Source organism: Salmo trutta, chromosome 5 (assembly GCF_901001165.1).
Source record: "Salmo trutta chromosome 5, fSalTru1.1, whole genome shotgun sequence".
In the NCBI taxonomy this organism is placed as follows: domain Eukaryota; kingdom Metazoa; phylum Chordata; class Actinopteri; order Salmoniformes; family Salmonidae; genus Salmo; species Salmo trutta.
In genome coordinates, this window is record NC_042961.1 from 23,033,529 (window position 1) to 23,052,555 (window position 19,027).

The following is a 19,027-nucleotide window of genomic DNA, read 5'->3' on the forward strand; positions in this document are numbered from 1 at the left end:
CTCAGTGATGTATTGTGTTGGAATTTCCCCAAACATAACACTTTGTATTCAGGACATATTTGCCACATTTTTTAGTTTTACTTTGGTGCATATTTTGGGATATTTGTATTCTGTACAGGCTTCCTTCTTTTCACTGTGTAATTTAGGTTACTATTGTGGAGTGGCCTCATGGTGAAATCTGTGAGCATTTTCCTTCCTCTCAGGCAACGGAGTTAGGAAGGAAGTTTGTATCTTTGTAGTGACTTGGTGTATTGATACAAAATCAATCTATCAATATGTGCCCTTCGTTGCGAGGCATTGGAAAACCTCCCTGGTCATTGTTGTTGAATCTGTTTGAAATTCACTGCTCGACTGTAGTCATTCAAAAATAACATTAAACACTGTTATTGCACACAGTGAGTCCATGAAACTTATTATGTGACTTGTTAAGCCCATTTTTACCCCTGAACTAATTAGGCTTGCAATTAAAAAGGGGTTGAACACTTATTGACTCGAGGCATTTCAGCTTTTCATTTTGTATTTTTGTATAAAAACATAATTACACTTTGACATTATTATTATTATTCTAATACAATGTGATTCAAGGTACAGAAATGCCTTGTTATTCATATGACTCATCAGGTATGGTCTTGATAAAATGCGTAGAAATGAAAATGGATGCCTAATTGCCTTTATTGCGTGGTTACTTATTAAGTTCAAGGATCTGGCACAAAAGCTACTGTAATACCCAGGTTCTCAATGACCACCACATCCCTTTCCTTCTCTGTCTCTCTCTCTCTCTCTCTCTCGGCCTGTCCCTCCTGTTGTTGCTCTGGGCTCTCCTCTCATTGAGTTTCCCCTTGTCTGGCCAGGCAGAGAGGCAGAACAGACGGATCACAGGCAGTAATTGGATCAGCAGTGCAAGTGTCTTCACTAAGTAGGACAGCGAAACCTCGCCATAACACACAGGCAGATTAGGTGCAGCCTCCTCCTCACATTCACTCTGCAATTCAGGCTTTTTGACATATTGTACCTGGAGGATTTGCATATTTTGGTAAATTAGGATTATAGTTCTAGAAGATAAATGCCAAAATCTGATATAAAAAGCGTCTGTTTAACAGCATATAGACCAAGTGCACAGGCTTTAGGGAAAAAAATAGGTTTTCTGCCGTACCAAAATGCATAGGTGTAGTTTGTAGTAGATGCTTGTTACTTATGGCGTCTAAATTAAAAAGTGTGATGGGAACAGGAAATGTCAGTACAATGTAATACATGTTGACAGACAATTTGTTTATTCGACATGGTGGGATCTTTTTGCGTCGGCAAGTTTGCCATTTATCAGTAGAATGAAAAATGCAATGGAAACACATTTAAACTCATGTTTTTTTATCCGGTACATGAAAACCTAAGCGCAAAAGTTGTTTTAATGTGTGCTACGTCCTCAAACACATCCTTCCATCCGCAACAAAGTCAGTTTGATGGAAACACCTCTGGTGGGGAAATGCACATATATTTCGATGCAGATTTATAATATTTGCATGAAAATCGCTCTCAAATTGGATGGAAACCTCTACTTCTGAGATTTGTTGTTCAGACGTGGCTGAAGCCCTTTCCCAGTTCTATACACACTCTTCTGTCAACATCTATTACATGCTTCTTGACTCAAGGTTCAAAGGTATTTGTCCCAGACGGCAATTGGTTTTGTAGCAAGAAGCGCATGAGACGCGAAAACATAAAAAACACACATGAATCCCCATGATACTGAATACAAAGGTAGTACATACAATGCTTGTGCATCAGACATGGGTTGGCAGCCATCAATATAAATACAACAATACTATGATCAACATTAGCAGTAGTGATAGTAGGTAAGTAAAGTGCGCTGTCACATTCTCAGAAACATCACGTCAACATCCTCATAAAAAAAACATGCTGACCAAAAGCAAAACATCCAAATGCTCATTTACATCGTCTTCAAAATCACCATCATCATCATCATCCCATGTAACGACAAACAAAAGACAAAACTAGTTAGGACAGACTAACCTACCTACCTCCTCTTCCCTGTATTCAAAAGGCCCATGGCCGTAGGAGTAAACTCCTAGCTGTAGTCAAAGAGCTTATAATGCATATACTGTTGAGGCTGTGTTGCTGTGGTTATTAGTTAGTATGAACTTATTTAGCCCTTCATAAGCTCCATTGATTTTCTTTTATTGATCGCAAACATCTGCTTTACACTGCGGTGTTATGACGGCGATCTCAACAGAGAAAGGTCAGTGTTTGTCAGCTGTTCCCCGCCGGGGTGATTCGGCCATGGATTTTGAATGAAGACTATTTCTCTCCCAACAGACAGTCATATTGTCCAGTGGCACTGCACTGCTGCTCGTTTCGGTCTAGTGCTTGAGGCTGTGTTACACATGGCCTTACATACGCTCCCTCTCTCTAGCACTATCCGCTTGTGATCAGCACATTCGGCCGGGTGTCTTGGGTAGGTGACCCGTCGACCTCCGCAGCAGCTCGCTTTTTCAGGGAATGTTCAAATTGGAATATCCTGGGAAATGGGATTAACCCCATTGCACTATGTGCTGCAAAGTGCTTTACACTAAGATGGATTGTAACTGCTAATATTTCGTATGTTTAGACGTAGATCGCTACTTGCCGTGGCATGCATATTCAAAGATCACCAAGGATTTGAACCTCTCAGACGCAATGCATGCATGCAGAGAATGAATTCTACGGTCCTATTGGTTGTTTTAGCTAGCCACTTTGAGTGCATCATAAATGTGGGCTGTGAAAGAATAGGTCGTGAACTGGGATAACTGATGATGCAGTAACTTATCCATGCTGCTGATACATAATGTTTACATGATGTTTGCTCAGAGCACTTGAGATCTCAGCCCATATAGGTCAAAGGTCATATCCATAGGTGGCGGGTGAGTTTAGAGTTAGGGCAGGGCTTCCCATTTTGATATTAAAAAACATCTGCGACCTCACCATGTTAAAAAAAAAAAAAAGTGATGTAATCAACGGCTGTTTATTTTTTTTAACTGGGGCTGTGACAATCTATTACAAATCAGCCTGACAGTACCTTTGACAATATTTCAATCTGAAGAAACATGGTTTGAAGTGACTGATTCATCCGAAAGGTATTGGGAAGTTCAAAAGATAATCAGGCAATAATTCTGTAAGGATTTCTGGGTAGAAAAGAACGTCCGTCATTGATGATGTTCTTTTCCCCCCAGTCAGAATGAGTGCCTGGTCTTGTCTCCACTTCTTCTAATGAGTCATGCGCGGCTTGTGGGTATTGTAGAGGGAACAGAAGACACATACTTGTTACTTAGTCTTATCTGTCAGTGATTTGTATCATAATGTTTTTTTTTTGCTTAAACCGTTTAAAAGATAGAGCCACGTGTAGGAAGAAAACAGAAACTGCTCTGTTTATTACAGCCACATCTAGCGGCTAACGGATGTTACTGACGTAACCCCTGTTCTATTAACCAGGAGCAAATGTTTTATTTCTGCGCTTCTCGCGCGACTCTATTTTCAAATTCGGGCGACCCGTCATGGGGTTTGCGACCAATGTTCCTCCAGGACTGCCGCGCACACCAAGTAAAAAATAATTAGTTCATATCAAGCCCTATATAATGTAAAAACGTTTTTAAAAGTCTCGTGCAATGTAGGCCTGCATTGAACACCACATATAGACTTTTGTAGTAAGAGTACAGCCTCAGTGTTTACTGTGAATGTGCCCCATAAGTTGCACAAAATTCCACAACGTTCAAGTTTCCGCTCGGTGCAAAAAAATGGGAGGGAACATTGGTCGTGACCCATAGTTTGGGAAATGCTGAGTTAGGGGAAGACAAATAAATAAATAAATAAATCATGAAAAAAATCACCTTTATGATAAAGTATTGCATGCATTTATCATCACATTTTCAGACTAAAAGATAGCCTACTATTCCTAAAAGGGATGAGTAGATTAGATAGTCATAAGTCAATCCACCTTTAAGATGCTCTTTGAACAGGCAGGGTTTCAGATGCTTTTGGAAGATGGGCAGGGACTCTGTCCTAGCTTCAAGGGGAAGCCGGTGCACCATTGGGGTGCCAGGACAGAGAAGAGCTTGGACTGGGCTGAGCGGGAGCTGCCCTCCTGTAGTGGTGGGAGAGCCAAGAGACCAGCACGGAGTGCTCGGGTTGGGGTCTAGGGTTTGAGCACAGCCTGTAGGGAGGGGCAGTTCCTCTTGCTGCTCCGTAGGCAACTACCATGGTCTTGTAGTGGTGTCTAGTTTGAGAAACAGATGCCTCACAAGTCTAGTTTGAGAAACAGATGCCTCACAAGTCCTCAACTGGCAGCTTCATTAAATAGTACCCGCAGAACACCAGTCTCAGTGTCTACAGTGAAGAGGAGGCTCCGGGATGATGGCCTTCTAGGCAGAGTTGCTAAGAAAAGCCATATCTCAGACTGGCCAATAAAAATAAAAGATTAATATGGGTAAAAGAACACAGACACTGGACAGAGGATCTCTGCCTAGAAGGCCAGCATCCCGGAGTCGCCTCTTCACTGTTGAGGCTGGTGTTTTGCGGGTACTATTTAATGAAGCTGCCAGTTGAGGACTTGTGAGGCATCTGTTTCTCAAACTATACACACTAATGTACTTGTCCTCTTGCTCAGTTGTGCACCGGGGCCTCCCACTCCTCTTTCTATTTTGGTTAGAGCCAGTTTGCGCTGTTCTGTGAAGGGAGTGGTACACAGCGTTGTACGAGATCTTCAGTTTCTTGGCAATTTCTCACATGGAATAGCCTTCATTTCTCAACAAGAATAGACTGACGAGTTTCAGAAGAAAGGTCTTTGTTTCTGGCCATTTTGAGCCTGTAATCGAACCAACAAATGCTGATGCTCCAGATACTCAACGAGTCTAAAGAAGGGCAGTCAGGATTTTATGAGGGTATTAGCATAAAGGAGTACATTCACTTAAATGCCATCCAGAGTGTGAATTATACCATAACGTTTTATATGTACTTTCTTTACTTGCTTTATAGTAAAGACATGTAATTTAACTGTAAAAATGTATTACCTTTTTAATGTCTCATGAACACAACCAGTCATGATGTTTTCATCCAGTTGTCTGAACAAAACACTTCAAAAAGTAGGTTAACTTGTGCACGTTCTTCTACTCAGGTCCAGCATCTGAACAGTGCACTGTGCACCCACAATTTGAATGAATAGGGACATCTATTACAAACACCATAAGGGTAAAGTCATTCAGCCTACAAAGTGGAATTATTCATGGATGCCAAATAAAGCTTGGCTTCCCCAAAAAATGTAACAATTAAAAAGTAAACAAACTTATATAAAGTTTTTTTGTTCGTGTCTATCCTTGTTTCATAATTGTCTTTCAATTCGCAAGAGGCTGAATCTATTTCACCAAAGAAAGCATCCGAGCGAGGCAAACATGTCGTACTCTTTTTGGCCAGACAGCATTAGATACATGGGCTACACATACTAAGACAGAGGGGTGCTGTTTCGCTCGCTCGGAGGCTTTCTCCAGTGAGATTGATGAAAGGGAAAGAGGGATACCTAGTCAGTTGCACAACTGAATGCATTCGACCGAAATGCGTCTTCCGCATTCAACCCAATGATGAGTCTTGCTGTCGGTGCCCGTCTTGGTCAAAATTGTCAATATATTCAGAGACGACCTATCAGATCTCAGAATTTCTGGGGGGCCATTGGGGTGGCCAATCAGATTTCAGGGGGGCCGTGTGCCACCCCCTGGACACGCCACTGATGACCATATAAATTCAAATAACAGATATTCCCATTTTAAGTCAACATTCTCTGATGTGTGGAACTCCTTTTGTGGTACCATTTGAAAGTCAACATTTCTATTTTATTCTCATTTTAGTCCATTTATCAGCCAAGATATGACACCCACTCTGTATTCAAGAGCAAGCTTGTAAGCTTTTAAATTATATTAATCTCAAACGTTTTATATTTTCCAGTGATGAAGACATGGATGTCTCATGGAATGGTGGGGTATGCAAAATGGGTCAACTTTGATCACCTTTATCTCCTGAATGTTTTGTCATTCAGGTCCAAAAAGAGCACTTCTACAATGGGAAAATACGTATGGAAGGTTTTGTTCAAATCAAAAGGGGTGCTGTCAAAAAGTGATTGAATTCAAAAGGATTTACCTCGCTACAAAAAGATGTCCAGAACTGTAGTACCCTTTCCGTGTTCAATTCTAACTTGCCAATACTGTCTTTTATTTATATCCTTTTATTTATTTGTTTATTTGATATCTATTGGAGATAATAGAAGTCTGTGTATAGGAGAGTATATCTTACTCCAGGGAAGTAGGGGATTCTTGGTCCTTAGGGTGAAGGCTTGGTCTCATGACAGCCCTACTGAAAGGCCTTAACCACATGTTATTGCCAAGATGTTGTTTTTGACACGCAGAACTGAACTGATGGTACAGAGGGTTGAATGTTATTTAGCTATGTTGTACAAGGCTCGTCTGATTCTGCTGTGCTTAGAGGAAGGATGTTGATGTTCTGCTCCATATGCTTGGGTACATGATTATTGATTAGTTCTCATAAGGAACTCCACTGTTTTGGCACTCCCTAAGTCTTTCAAGTCAAGTCAGATGGATATCAGATTCCGTGAGGCCACTGGTGATATTTTTCAATGTAGGCCTACAAGTAAGTGGGATTAAAAAGCACAGATGCACAATACTGTCCAACAGATTGCTCTTAGCTAAGTGAAGGCTATACGGATTCCAATTCATCTACAGTAAACCTTTTTCCTGAGAAGGTCATGTTTTCTACCTGTGGGCAATAGAAAATATCCAATCTATAGTCTGATGGAAACTTTGAGATATGCTTTGGTATCAGTAAGGTGTACTTATAGATATAGAAGCACTTGCGGCTGTATTGTAAGAGTGAGTCATGTATACAGCGGTGTCCTCCCCCGTGCTCTCAGGAGGGTGCAGGGAGAGCAGGTCAGGTGTACAGATGTCTCTGCTTGAATCTGCTTAGAACTGGGATTCATACGGTCTGTTTTGTTTTTATGGATGACTGCCGCCCTTAGGTATAAAACAGCCTTCTAGTATATAAGGAGAGAGGATAGATGTAGCCAGAACGCCAGCCTTTTGTGACTATTTTCTCTTTTTTAATTTAGAATACAGTAGGGGAGAGTGGGGTAAGTTGAGCCATTTTTTACATTCAACATCACTCTGTCAAGAGAAATATAGTATTATGTCTAATAAAGATATCTACATATATTTCAGGATGGTGTATCCCTGGAAATAATCATAATCCATGTAAACATTACAGTTTTGAAAACATAGGGTAAGTTGAGCCGCGGGACAAGGTAAATTAAGCTGCTTACAAGTTTCTGTACTGAATTAAGTATTACCACTACATTTTTAAAACCATGTCTGTTTATTTCCCAAACACAATTCAACACAATCGCAATCGCTTTTTTTGCCTTTTAATCATTTGAAGCATCTTTTAACACAGACTTAACACCTAACAAACACTTTTTACCTTTTTAAAACACTTTTAACATTTAACATACGTAATTTCCCAGCTATAATGCCTTGCATTACACCTGGGAAGAAAATGCTTCAATTTGCTCAACTTGCCATTGGCTCAATATACCCCAAGGCAAACATTTTGACTATATTAGCCCACACAGCTACAAGGATTCAATTTATGCTAGGTTTAGGACCTCATATCGAAGCTTATAGAGACCCCAATTGCTGTATAGAACGATCTTTAAATTATCTAATTTGGTCTAGATACAAGCATCATGAAACCACTAACACAATCAATTAATTTGACTTCGTGAAAACCCTTAAAAAAAAATATATATACCTAATTTGCTTACCACTTTTTCATGTGGTTTCTTCCTTCACAGACTCCATGAAATTATGACCTCTTCGTAAATATTTGCTAAAATGCTACATTTTGTGTATGGTTTCCTAGAAACAAGGGTGGCTAAACTTACCCATTTGGCTTAACTTATCCCACTCTCCCCTATTATATATCTCCCATAGGCACAATCACACGTTGGGCACATTGAACAAATTCTGTCTCCGTTCAAGCCTTTCTCCATCTGTGTGAGGCCTGATGGTAGTTGTGCTGTTTTGTAACTGGTCTCGCATCACTTCATCGCATTCAAGTCATATGCAGCCACTCTACTAGTCCTTCGGGCCAATAGGGAGCCTCTGCCTGTTGTCACATGCCGCTGGCCTCCTTGGATGATTCATCCTCCATCACAAAAAAAAAAACGAATTTGAAATTATATAATCTAGCTTTGTGTCATGGATTCCGTGGCCCTGGCCTGGAGTGAAATGCTTTCAAATTGAGCCAGCGGTTGTGAAGAGGAGGGGTAGGAGGAAGACTGAGGTCAGCAGTATAGCGTAGTGATTTTGTTTGCTGTGATTATACCACTAAGCAGCTTACGTTCCTAGTGGAATAGTGGCAGACATAAGTAGTCAAATGCCAAACCCGTAGTGTCCAGTATCCCCTTCCACTCTAACCCACCATTTGTTCTCATTGCTCTAGACTAGAGTAGACAGAGACATTCTTTGTTGTCTTGAGCCTCATAGCTACTCAGTTTAACGGCTTGTTATTGGCAACAGTATTGGGCACTCGTATTATATCATCTTATGTAGGAGGGTGTGCCTATGTCTCAAGTCCTCCGTGATGTTATAGAATAGTAGGGGTCAAGACCCGCGAGTGAAAAGTTTATTTTGTTGTTTTTGTAGGATTTAATTTTTGGGGTCAAAAAAGACTGTAAAAACACCAGGAATTCAGCAAAAAATGTGTTTAATCTTGGAAATCTGTTCCCAAGTATTCCCCAAAATATAAAAAGAGATGTGATCTTAAAATCAAATCAAATTTTCTTTGTCACATGCGCCGAATACAACAGGTGAAACCTTACCGTGAAATGCTTACTGACAAGCCCTTAACCAACAATGTAGTTCAAGAAATAGAGTTAAGAAAATATTTATTAAATAAACTAAAGTTTAAAAAATTATAAAATCAAAAAGTAACACATGAAAATTACATAACAATAACGAGGGGGTACTGGTACTGAGTCAATGTGCAGGGTTACAGGTTAGTTAAGGTAATTTGTAAAAACAGTGTAAAACACAGAGGTGGGGGGGTCAATGTAAATAGTCTGGGTGGCCATTTGATGAATTGTTCAGCAGCCTTATGGCTTGGGGGTAGAAGCTGTTAAGCAGCCTTTTGGTCCTAGATTTGGCGCTCCGGTACTGCTTGCCGTGCGGTAGCAGAGAGAATGGCCTCAGACAGTCACCCAGTCTATGACTTGGGTGACTGGAGTCTTTGACAATTTTTTGGGCCTTCCTTTGACACCACCTAGTAAATAGGTCCTGGATGTCAGGAACCTTGGCCCCAGTGATGTATTGGGCCGTACGCACTACCCTCTGTAGCGCCTTACGGTCAGATGCCGAGCAGTTGCCATACCAGGCGGTGATGCAATCGGTCAGGATGCGCTCGATGTTGCAGCTGTAGAACTTTTTTAGGATCTGGGGACCCATGCCAAATCTTTTCAGTCTTCTGAGGGGGGAAATGTGTTGTCTTGCCCTCTTCACAACGGTCTTGGTGTGTTTGGACCATGATAGTTTGTTGGTGATGTGGACACCAAGGAACTTGAAACTCTCCACCCGCTCCACTTCAGCCCTGTCGATGGTAATGGGGGCCGGTTCGAACAGCTGCACCATCAAGAGCATCCTATTGTCCACGGTCATCTCCTTTGTCTTGCTCACATTGAGGAAGAGGTTGTTGTCCTGGCACCACACTGCCAGGTCTCTGACCACCTCCTTATAGGCTGTCACATCGTTGTCAGTGATCAGGCCTACCACTGTTGTGCATTCAGCAAACTTAATGATGGTGTTGGAGTCATGCTTGGACACGCAGTCGTGGGTGAATAGGGAGTACAGGAGGGGACTAATCACGCACCCCTGAGGGGCCCCAGTGTTGAGGATCAGCGTGGCAGATGTGTTGTTGCCTACCCTGACCACCTGGAAGTGGCCCATCTGGAAGTCCAGGATCCAGTTGCAGAGGGAGGTGTTTAGTCCCAGGGTCCTTAGCTTAGTGATGAGTGGGCACTATGGTGTTGAACGCTGAGCTGAGGTCAATGAACAGCATTCTCACATAGGTGTTCCTTTTGTCCAGGTGGGAAAGGGCAGTGTGGAGTCCAATTGAGATTGCATCATCTTTGGATCTGTTGAGGCGGTATGCGAATTGGAGTGGGTCTAGTGTTTCCGGCATGATGTCATTGATGTGAGCCATGACCAGCCTTTCAAAGCACTTCATGGCTACTGAAGTGAATGCTACGGGGCGGTAATCATTTAGGCAGGTTACCTTCGCTTTCTTGGGCACAGGGGCTATGGTAGTCTGTTTGAAACATGTAGGTATTACAGACTCGGTCAGGGAGAGTGTCCCGGATCCCTCCGGAACTGTCATTACGCAAACCTGGTCCCTATTCTTATTTGATTAGTAATTGTATAAGTGTGCCCTTTGTTCACCATTGTCCTGTCTATTATTGTTCCAATGGCCGTTGGTCGTGTGAGTACCTGTGCTATATTTTGGCTTTTGTGCCACATATATTGTGCATATGATTACGGGTCTCGTCCCGTGTGATAATCATTGTGCGAGTGTGTATTTATTCGAGGTACTCCCCGCTCTTTTGTTTGGGTTTCTACCCTGTGTTTTGTATACGTGTTTGTTTGGTCTTCGTCCCCGTGCCTTTACATGGCACGCTGTAATTTGGGAAATAAAACCCCCTATTACGCATTCCTGCCCCTGTCTCCTGATCCCTTATACCAACGTGACAGAGAGGTTGAAAATGTCAGTGAATACACTTGCCAGTTGGTTCGCGCATGCTTTGAGTACATGTCCTGGTAATCCTTCTGGCCCCGCGGCTTTGTGAATGTTGACCTGATTAAAGGTCTTGCTCACAACGGCTACGGAGAGCGTGATCACACAGTCATCCAGAACAGCTGGTCCTCTCATGCATGCTTCAGTGTTTCTTGCCTCGAAGCGAGCATAAAAGGCACTTAGCTCATCTGGTAGGCTCTCATCACTGGGCTGCTCATGGTTGGGTTTCCCTTTGTAGTCCGTAATATTTTTCAAGCCCTGCCACATCCGACGAGCATCAGATCCGGTGTAGTAGGATTCAATCTTGGTCCTTTACTGACGCTTTGTCTGTCTGATGGTTTGTCTGAGGCCATAGCGGGATTTCTTATTAGCGTCCAGGTTAGTGTCCCATTCCTTGAAAGCAGCAGCTCTAGCCTTTAGCTCGGTGCGGATGTTGCCTGTAATCCATGGCTTCTGGTTGGGAAATGTACGCACGGTCACTGTAGTGACGACTTCGTTGATGCGCTTATTGATGAAACTGGTGACTAATGTGGTATGCTCCTCAATGCCATTGGATGAATCCCGGGACATATTCCAGTCTGGGTTAGCAAAACAGTCCTGTAGCATAGCATCCGCGTCATCTGACCACTTCCGTATTGAGCGAGTCACTGGTACTTCCTGCTTTAGTTTTTGCTTGTAAGCAGTTATCAGGAGAATAGAATTATGGTCAGATTTGACAAATGGAGGGTGATGGAGAGCTTTGTATGCGTCTCTGTGTGTGGAGACAAAGGTGTTTTTTTCCCCCTCTGGTTGCACATGTGACATGCTGGTAGAAATTAGGTAATACATTATAGTTATTTTCAAGTACAATCTCTTATTGGGCTTAGTTGTGGTCAATTTGCAGTGTACAAATTATTCATAATATACAGTGGGGTACGAAATTATTGACACTTGATAAAGATGAGCCATTGATAAAGAAAATACTGAGCTGTCCAAATTTTTGGGGTGAAATTGTATTATTTTATACTAATACAATTGCTCAGAGAAAGAGATTTTGTTTAACAAGTAATACACATTTTTTTTCTCAACAGCAGGGGTCAAAATTATTGACACCTCTAAATATTAATGGAAATAAAGTTGTCAAAAGTTTATGACTACATCAAGCTGGTGACTCTACAAATATTTTGGATGCATTTGCAGTTTGTTTTGGTTGTGTTTCAGATGATGTTGTGTCCAATAGAAATTGATGGTAAATAACATAATTGTGCCATGTTGGAGTTACTTTCATTGTAAATAAGAATATAATACATTTCTTAACACTCTACATTAACGTGGATGCTATTGTGATTACATTTAATCCTGAATGAGCCGTGAATAATGATGAATGAGAAAGTTACAGAGGGTCAAATATCATATCCCCAAGACATGCTAACCTCTCACCATTACCAATAACAGATATTACTTGTTAAACAAAATCTCTTTCTCTGAGAAATTGTATTAGTATAAAATAATATCATTTCCCTATTTTTTGCATACAATATAGCTCAGTATTTTGATTATTTATTTATTTCAGACAGTTGTTATTTCTCATCTTTCTCAGGGGTATCAATAATTTCGGACCCCACTGTATATTATTATAATGTTCCGCAAAACCATCTGCTCCAACAACAATCATCCCGTGGCTGAATCTAATTGCCTACCCCTGCAGTAGTCTGTGTGAGTGCGTGCGAGCTTCCCCAGAGAAACTGTCACATACCAGGGTCATTTGTGGGGAGTGTGACAACATTGAGATAATGAAATAGACCCCCTGTGATAAATTTGACTGTATGGTGTCAAAGTGTCTGTTTTGTGTCGGTTGGGGCAGGCTGTATTGACCAGGAAGGCCCTGGTCTGGTCAGTGGAGAAGATGGTGCAATACATAGAGATCCTTGTAAATTACTAGAGGGGTTATGTCATAAACCCTAAAAGTTCCATAATGGGGTGAAAATGTCAGCCATATTGGTCAGGGAGAAATCCAAACAAGTCTAATTGGAATGAATGGCAGTAGAGGCATAATCCTGATTTTACTAATGCAGGAAAATCAAAGTAAGGCGTGTGATATTTCAGAAATTGTGTAATGGAATTGTCAACCGAAAATATTGTCATATAATTATAAATACAGTGTATACTGGTTTTACACCCATTTTCTGTATAAATAGCCTCTACAATATATGTAAACAGACCATAAATGTCTAAATGTTTGTTTTCCCAGAAATCTGTGAGTTATTATATGATACATTTACAATACTTGTTGCATTTACAACCTGTCTAAGTCCTACCACCACATGTAGAGCTAACATTAACAATACGCATGTCAGTCTTTCATGGCTCAGAGTGGAGGAGAGATTGACTTCATCACTACTTGTTTTTGTAAGAAGTGTTGACAAGCTGAATGCACTGAGATGTCTGTTTAAACTACTAGCACACAGCTCAGTCACCCATGCGTACCCCACGAGACATGCCACCAGAGGTCTCTTCACAATCCCCAAGTCCAGAACAGACGATGGGAGGCGCACAGTACTACATAGAGCCATGACTACATGGAACTTTATTCCACATCAAGTAACTGATGCAAGCAGTAGAATCGGATTTTAAAAAACAGATAAAAATACAATTTATGGAACAACAGGGACTGTGAAGAGAAACACACACAGTTACAGACACGCACATACGCACACTCACTGTATATACACGTACATTGTGATGTTGTTGTATGGTGGTATTATACATTTTGAATTGTAGATATATAGTGGTGTAATAATGTATGATGTACTGTTTTATCTTTTGTTTTATGTGTGATGCAAGTGCCTTAATGTGTTTGGACCCCAGGAAGAGTAGCTGCTATGGGGATCCGTAATAAATACAAATCAACCGATTTCAGCCAGTGTATCTATGGCTGTGGATTGACTGCATTGTTTGAATAGAATGTTGGCATATTGGCAGTTCATTTGAAAAATATATGTAATCATTCCTCCAGTAGACACACAATTCGCAACTTAGACCCCCCTACTTTTATAGTAAAATAGATCCTGTTACCAACTGGTATTGTATATATTTATGAACGTGTTTTATAACCTTTGATACCAAGTCTTGGCAATTTAAAGCCAGTTTCTCATGTATTGGTACTTGTATTGCCCAGTACAATTGAGAAATCTATGTGCCGCTCTCTAAGGATCTTCTCAAATGTAGATTTATTGGGACTGTTGTCTGTGCCCCAGATTCCAGCCTCTCCCTCTTATTCAGTTCCTTGTGTTCTTGAAAAACGGCTCAACCCTCACGTCTATGTCCTTGACCATAATCCTCCTTTGTTTCAAGTGTTTCTCATACCCACCCGATTGCATGGTCTTATCCCACAATGCAAATTGACGCACTACAATATAGCTCACATCCAAACATGTTCTGACCCTTTGAAATGGGTCATTCATGTAAATCCTATTCATTTAAGCTGACATGATAGTAAAGCACTCACGCCAAGTGTGCTTAAACATTACGCAACAAGCAACAACACACTAGATCAAGGCTGTTCAATTCCAGTCCCGGAGGGCCGAAACACCTATGGACCTGTGTGTGAGGTGGAGTCTGCATGCCTCCATGCCACAGCGTCATGCCATTTTCCTCAGTTCCGTGGGGAGACCTTGATGTTCATTGTCCAGGAAAAGAGGAGGAGGAGGGGTGCTGTGGTTTCATGAAAGCCTAGTTGCATAAGGGAGTCTGAATTGTAAAACAGTAGCTAGTGTCGTGGAATATTGCCTCAGAAACATAACACTCTTACGAGAACTTGTGAATTCAATGTAGACTTTAAAACAGAGTAGCAAAGCCGAGCCCTTCCGTGGAAGGACCCTATTACACACGTAACAGAGCCGAGCCCTTCCATGAAAAATACTAAATTCTCATATTACAGAGTCCTGCCTTTGCATAACGTATAGAGTCCCCTCCCTCTATATGAAAATAGCTTTATTTGACCTTTCTCCATTATTATCTCGCCATCTCAGTTCTTGCTTGTTAACGCCCACATCTGACAGCTGTATAGGTTATAATGGTAGCAGGCCCTGGTCATATATGTTTACGTTTACATTTTAGTCATTTGGCAGATGCTCTTATCCAGAGCGACTTACAGTAGTGAATGCATACATTTTTTTCCCCTCCGTACTGGTCCCCCGCGGGAATCGAACCCACAACCCTGGTGTTGCAAACACCATGCTCTACCAACTGAGCCACACGGGACCATTCCTTATATGGCTATTCTGTCTCAGCTCTTCAAAGTGGACAGCCTAAATGCCGCTAATAATGGAAACGTAATCATAGTCATGAGTTTTGCTCCCACACTAGCTGTGTGGAATAACAGGGTTTCACAACTCTAAGGGTACAATTGAGCCGGGGTAAATAACGTGGAGGTCTATGAATGGAGGTGTATGAGTCTCACACTTTATCCCCAATGTTAGCCTTGGACACAAAATGGTGGGATGACAGAACAAGTGTATAATGTTTTCGGAAGTTATGAATCACTATCTAGCCCAGGGTTCTCCAACCCCGTTCCTGGAGAGGTACCCTCTGTAGGTTTTCGCTCCAACCCCGTTCCTGGAGAGCTACCCTCTGTAGGTTTTCGCTCCAACCCCGTTCCTGGAGAGGTACCCTCTGTAGGTTTTCGCTCCAACCCCGTTCCTGGAGAGCTACCCTCTGTAGGTTTTCGCTCCAACCCCGTTCCTGGAGAGTTACCCTCTGTAGGTTTTCGCTCCAACCCCGTTCCTGGAGAGGTACCCTCTGTAGGTTTTCGCTCCAACCCCGTTCCTGGAGAGGTACCCTCTTTAGGTTTTCGCTCCAACCCCGTTCCTGGAGAGGTACCCTCTGTAGGTTTTCACTCCAACCCCGTTCCTGGAGAGGTACCCTCTGTAGGTTTTCACTCCAACCCCGTTCCTGGAGAGGTACCCTCTGTAGGTTTTCACTCCAACCCCGTTCCTGGAGAGGTACACTCTGTAGGTTTTCACTCCAACCCCGTTCCTGGAGAGGTACCCTCTGTAGGTTTTTACTCCAACCCCGTTCCTGGAGAAGTACCCTCTGTAGGTTTTCACTCCAACCCCGTTCCTGGAGAGGTACCCTCTGTAGGTTTTCGCTCCAACCCCGTTCCTGGAGAGGTACCCTCTGTAGGTTTTCACTCCAACCCCAGTTGTAACTAACTGGATTCAGCTTCTCAACCAGCTAGATTCGGTTTGGAGCGAAAACCTACAGGAAGGTATCTCACTGGTCATCCCCAAAGCCAATTCCTCCTTTGGCCGTCTTTCCTTCCAGTTCTCTGCTGCCGATGACTGGAACGAACTGCAAAATCACTGAAGCTGGAGACTCATATCTCCCTCACTAGCTTTAAGCAGCTGTCAGAGCAGCCCACAGATCACTGCACCTGTACATAGCCCATCTGTAAATAGCCCATCTAACTACCTCATCCCCATACTGTATATATTTATTTATCTTGCTCCTTTGCACCCCAATATCTCTACTTGCACATTCCTCTTCTGCACATCTATCACTCCAGTGTTTAATTGATATATTGTAATTACTTCGCCACCATGGCCTATTTATTGCCTTCCCTCCCTTATCTTACCTCATTTGCACACACTGTATATAGACTTTTTCTACTGTATTATTGACTGTATGTTTGTTTATTCCATGTGTAACTCTGTTGTTATATGTGTCAAACTGCTTTGCTTTATCTTGGCCAGGTCGCAGTTGTAAATGAGAACTTGTTCTCAACTAGCCTACCTGGTTAAATAAAGGTGAAATAAAAATAAATAAAGCTCTCCAGGAACAGGGTTGGAGTTAAAACCTATAGGAAGGTAGCTCTCCAGGAACAGGGTTGGAGATAAAACCTATAGGAAGGTAGCTCTCCAGGAACAGGGTTGGAGATAAAACCTAGAGGAAGGTAGCTCTCCAGGAACAGGGTTGGAGATAAAACCTAGAGGAAGGTAGCTCTCCAGGAACAGGGTTGGAGATAAAACCTAGAGGAAGGTAGCTCTCCAGGAACAGGGTTGGAGTTAAAACCTATAGGAAGGTAGCTCTCCAGGAACAGGGTTGGAGTTAAAACCTAGAGGAAGGTAGCTCTCCAGGAACAGGGTTGGAGTTAAAACCTATAGGAAGGTAGCTCTCCAGGAACAGGGTTGGAGTTAAAACCTAGAGGAAGGTAGCTCTCCAGGAACAGGGTTGGAGTTAAAACCTATAGGAAGGTAGCTCTCCAGGAACAGGGTTGGAGTTAAAACCTATAGGAAGGTAGCTCTCCAGGAACAGGGTTGGAGTTAAAACCTAGAGGAAGGTAGCTCTCCAGGAACAGGGTTGGAGTTAAAACCTAGAGGAAGGTAGCTCTCCAGGAACAGGGTTGGAGAGCCCTGATCTAGACATACAGCATATCATTGATCTTCCCATCCTTTCTCCTCCTCAGATGCGCCCCTTATTGACCGGGAGGAGCTGTTTGTGCAGAAGCTACGGCAGTGCTGCGTGCTCTTTGACTTTGTCACGGACCCTCTGAGCGACCTGAAGTACAAGGAGGTGAAGCGTGCCGGTCTGAATGAGATGGTGGAGTACATCACGCACAACCGCGATGTGGTCACCGAGTCCATCTATCCAGAGGGTGTCATCATGGTAAAAAGAGATACATGCGCCTACTGTACATAAACCCTGACAAAGTGGGGAAGGTTTTGGGCCTTTTTTTTTTTATCACCATGTTCAGGGGAAGGTTGTGGGTATAAACATGCTGTCAAGGCCCCCTGTGACCTCAGTATGCCACATACTGACTCTGTGTTCAATAATGACTTTGGCTTGGCCTGGCTCAGGATTCCACCCAGCACAGTACGGGGAGAGAATCAGCATCAAACCCTTGAGGAGCACCCAAAGGTCATTATTTATGTCAGTGATAAGTCAGATCAAGCCAAATCCCCCTGGAAGCCTTTAAGTCTCTCCCTCTCTTTTCCCTCCTGGGCTATTATCTGCCTCTCTCTTCCCCCTTTATCTTACTTCCTGGGGTATTCTCCCTCTCTCCTCCCCCCTGGGGAATTCTGTCCCTCCTCCCCCCTGTCGTACTCTCCCTCTCTCCTCCCCTCTGAGGTACTCCCTCCCTCTCTCCTCCCCCCTGGGGAATTCTGTCCCTCCTCCCCCCTATCGTACTCTCCCTCTCTCCTCCCCTCTGAGGTACTCCCTCCCTCTCTCATCCCCCCTGGGGAATTCTGTCCCTCCCCCTATCGTACTCTTCCTCTCTCCTCCCCTCTGAGGTACTCCCTCCCTCTCTCCTCCCCCCTGGGGAATTCTGTCCCTCCTCCCCCCTATCGTACTCTCCCTCTCTCCTCCCCTCTGAGGTACTCCCTCCCTCTCTCATCCCCCCTGGGGAATTCTGTCCCTCCCCCTATCGTACTCTTCCTCTCTCCTCCCCTCTGAGGTACTCCCTCCCTCTCTCCTCCCCCCTGGGGAATTCTGTCCCTCCTCCCCCCTATCGTACTCTCCCTCTCTCCTCCACTCTGAGGTACTCCCTCCCTCTCTCATCCCCCCTGGGGAATTCTGTCCCTCCCCCTATCGTACTCTCCCTCTCTCCTCCCCTCTGAGGTACTCCCTCCCTTTCTCCTCCCCGCGGGGTATTATTTCACCCTCTTCTTTCCCTCTCCTCCCCCTGGGTCATTCTCGCCCCCTCCGCTTGTGACAAATTTGAGCACCGTGCTCAACGAGTAATAAGCGTGCACTGGTAAATGTTGAACAATTATCCATCGCAAATTATAGCCCATACATCTGCTCTTCCTTTGAGCATCTGTGAATTGTTGGCCATGCACCACAACACTGGCCTCATGTGAATCGCCCACTCTGTATATCGTTCCACTTCTTCCTCTCTTTCTCCTACGTCCTCCCTTTCTCTCTCCCTCGCCCCTCCTTTCTCTCTCTCCCCATCCCACTGTATATCTTTCCCTTCCCCGCTGTCCATCACTGTCCCTCTTTCAAAACTACCACCTCCTGTTCCCTTTCTGCTGTCGTCTCTCCCTCTCCCAGTGTTCTGTAATGAGGCTGAGGTTGGGCGATGGAGCTGTGGAGCCAGGCAGGCTATTTCCAGCCTCTCTCTCTCTCCTCAGTGCCAAAGGGGCTCTGTGCTGCG

The 19,027-nt window shown here is 43.3% G+C and overlaps 1 protein-coding gene across 3 annotated transcripts in view; it reads left to right on the top strand.

Annotated features, from left to right (window-relative positions):
* Positions 1 to 19,027, top strand: part of LOC115193894 (serine/threonine-protein phosphatase 2A 56 kDa regulatory subunit delta isoform) — a 48,000-nt gene that overhangs the window by 18,516 nt on the left and 10,457 nt on the right. For all 3 annotated transcript variants that reach the window (XR_003878251.1, XM_029753028.1, XM_029753029.1), the window contains one exon: positions 17,336 to 17,535. Coding sequence is in view for 2 of the 3 variants with exons in the window: in XM_029753028.1 (XP_029608888.1) it covers positions 17,336 to 17,535 (200 nt within the window). In the remaining variant the exon portion in view is untranslated. The remainder of the gene's footprint in view (positions 1 to 17,335; positions 17,536 to 19,027) is intronic.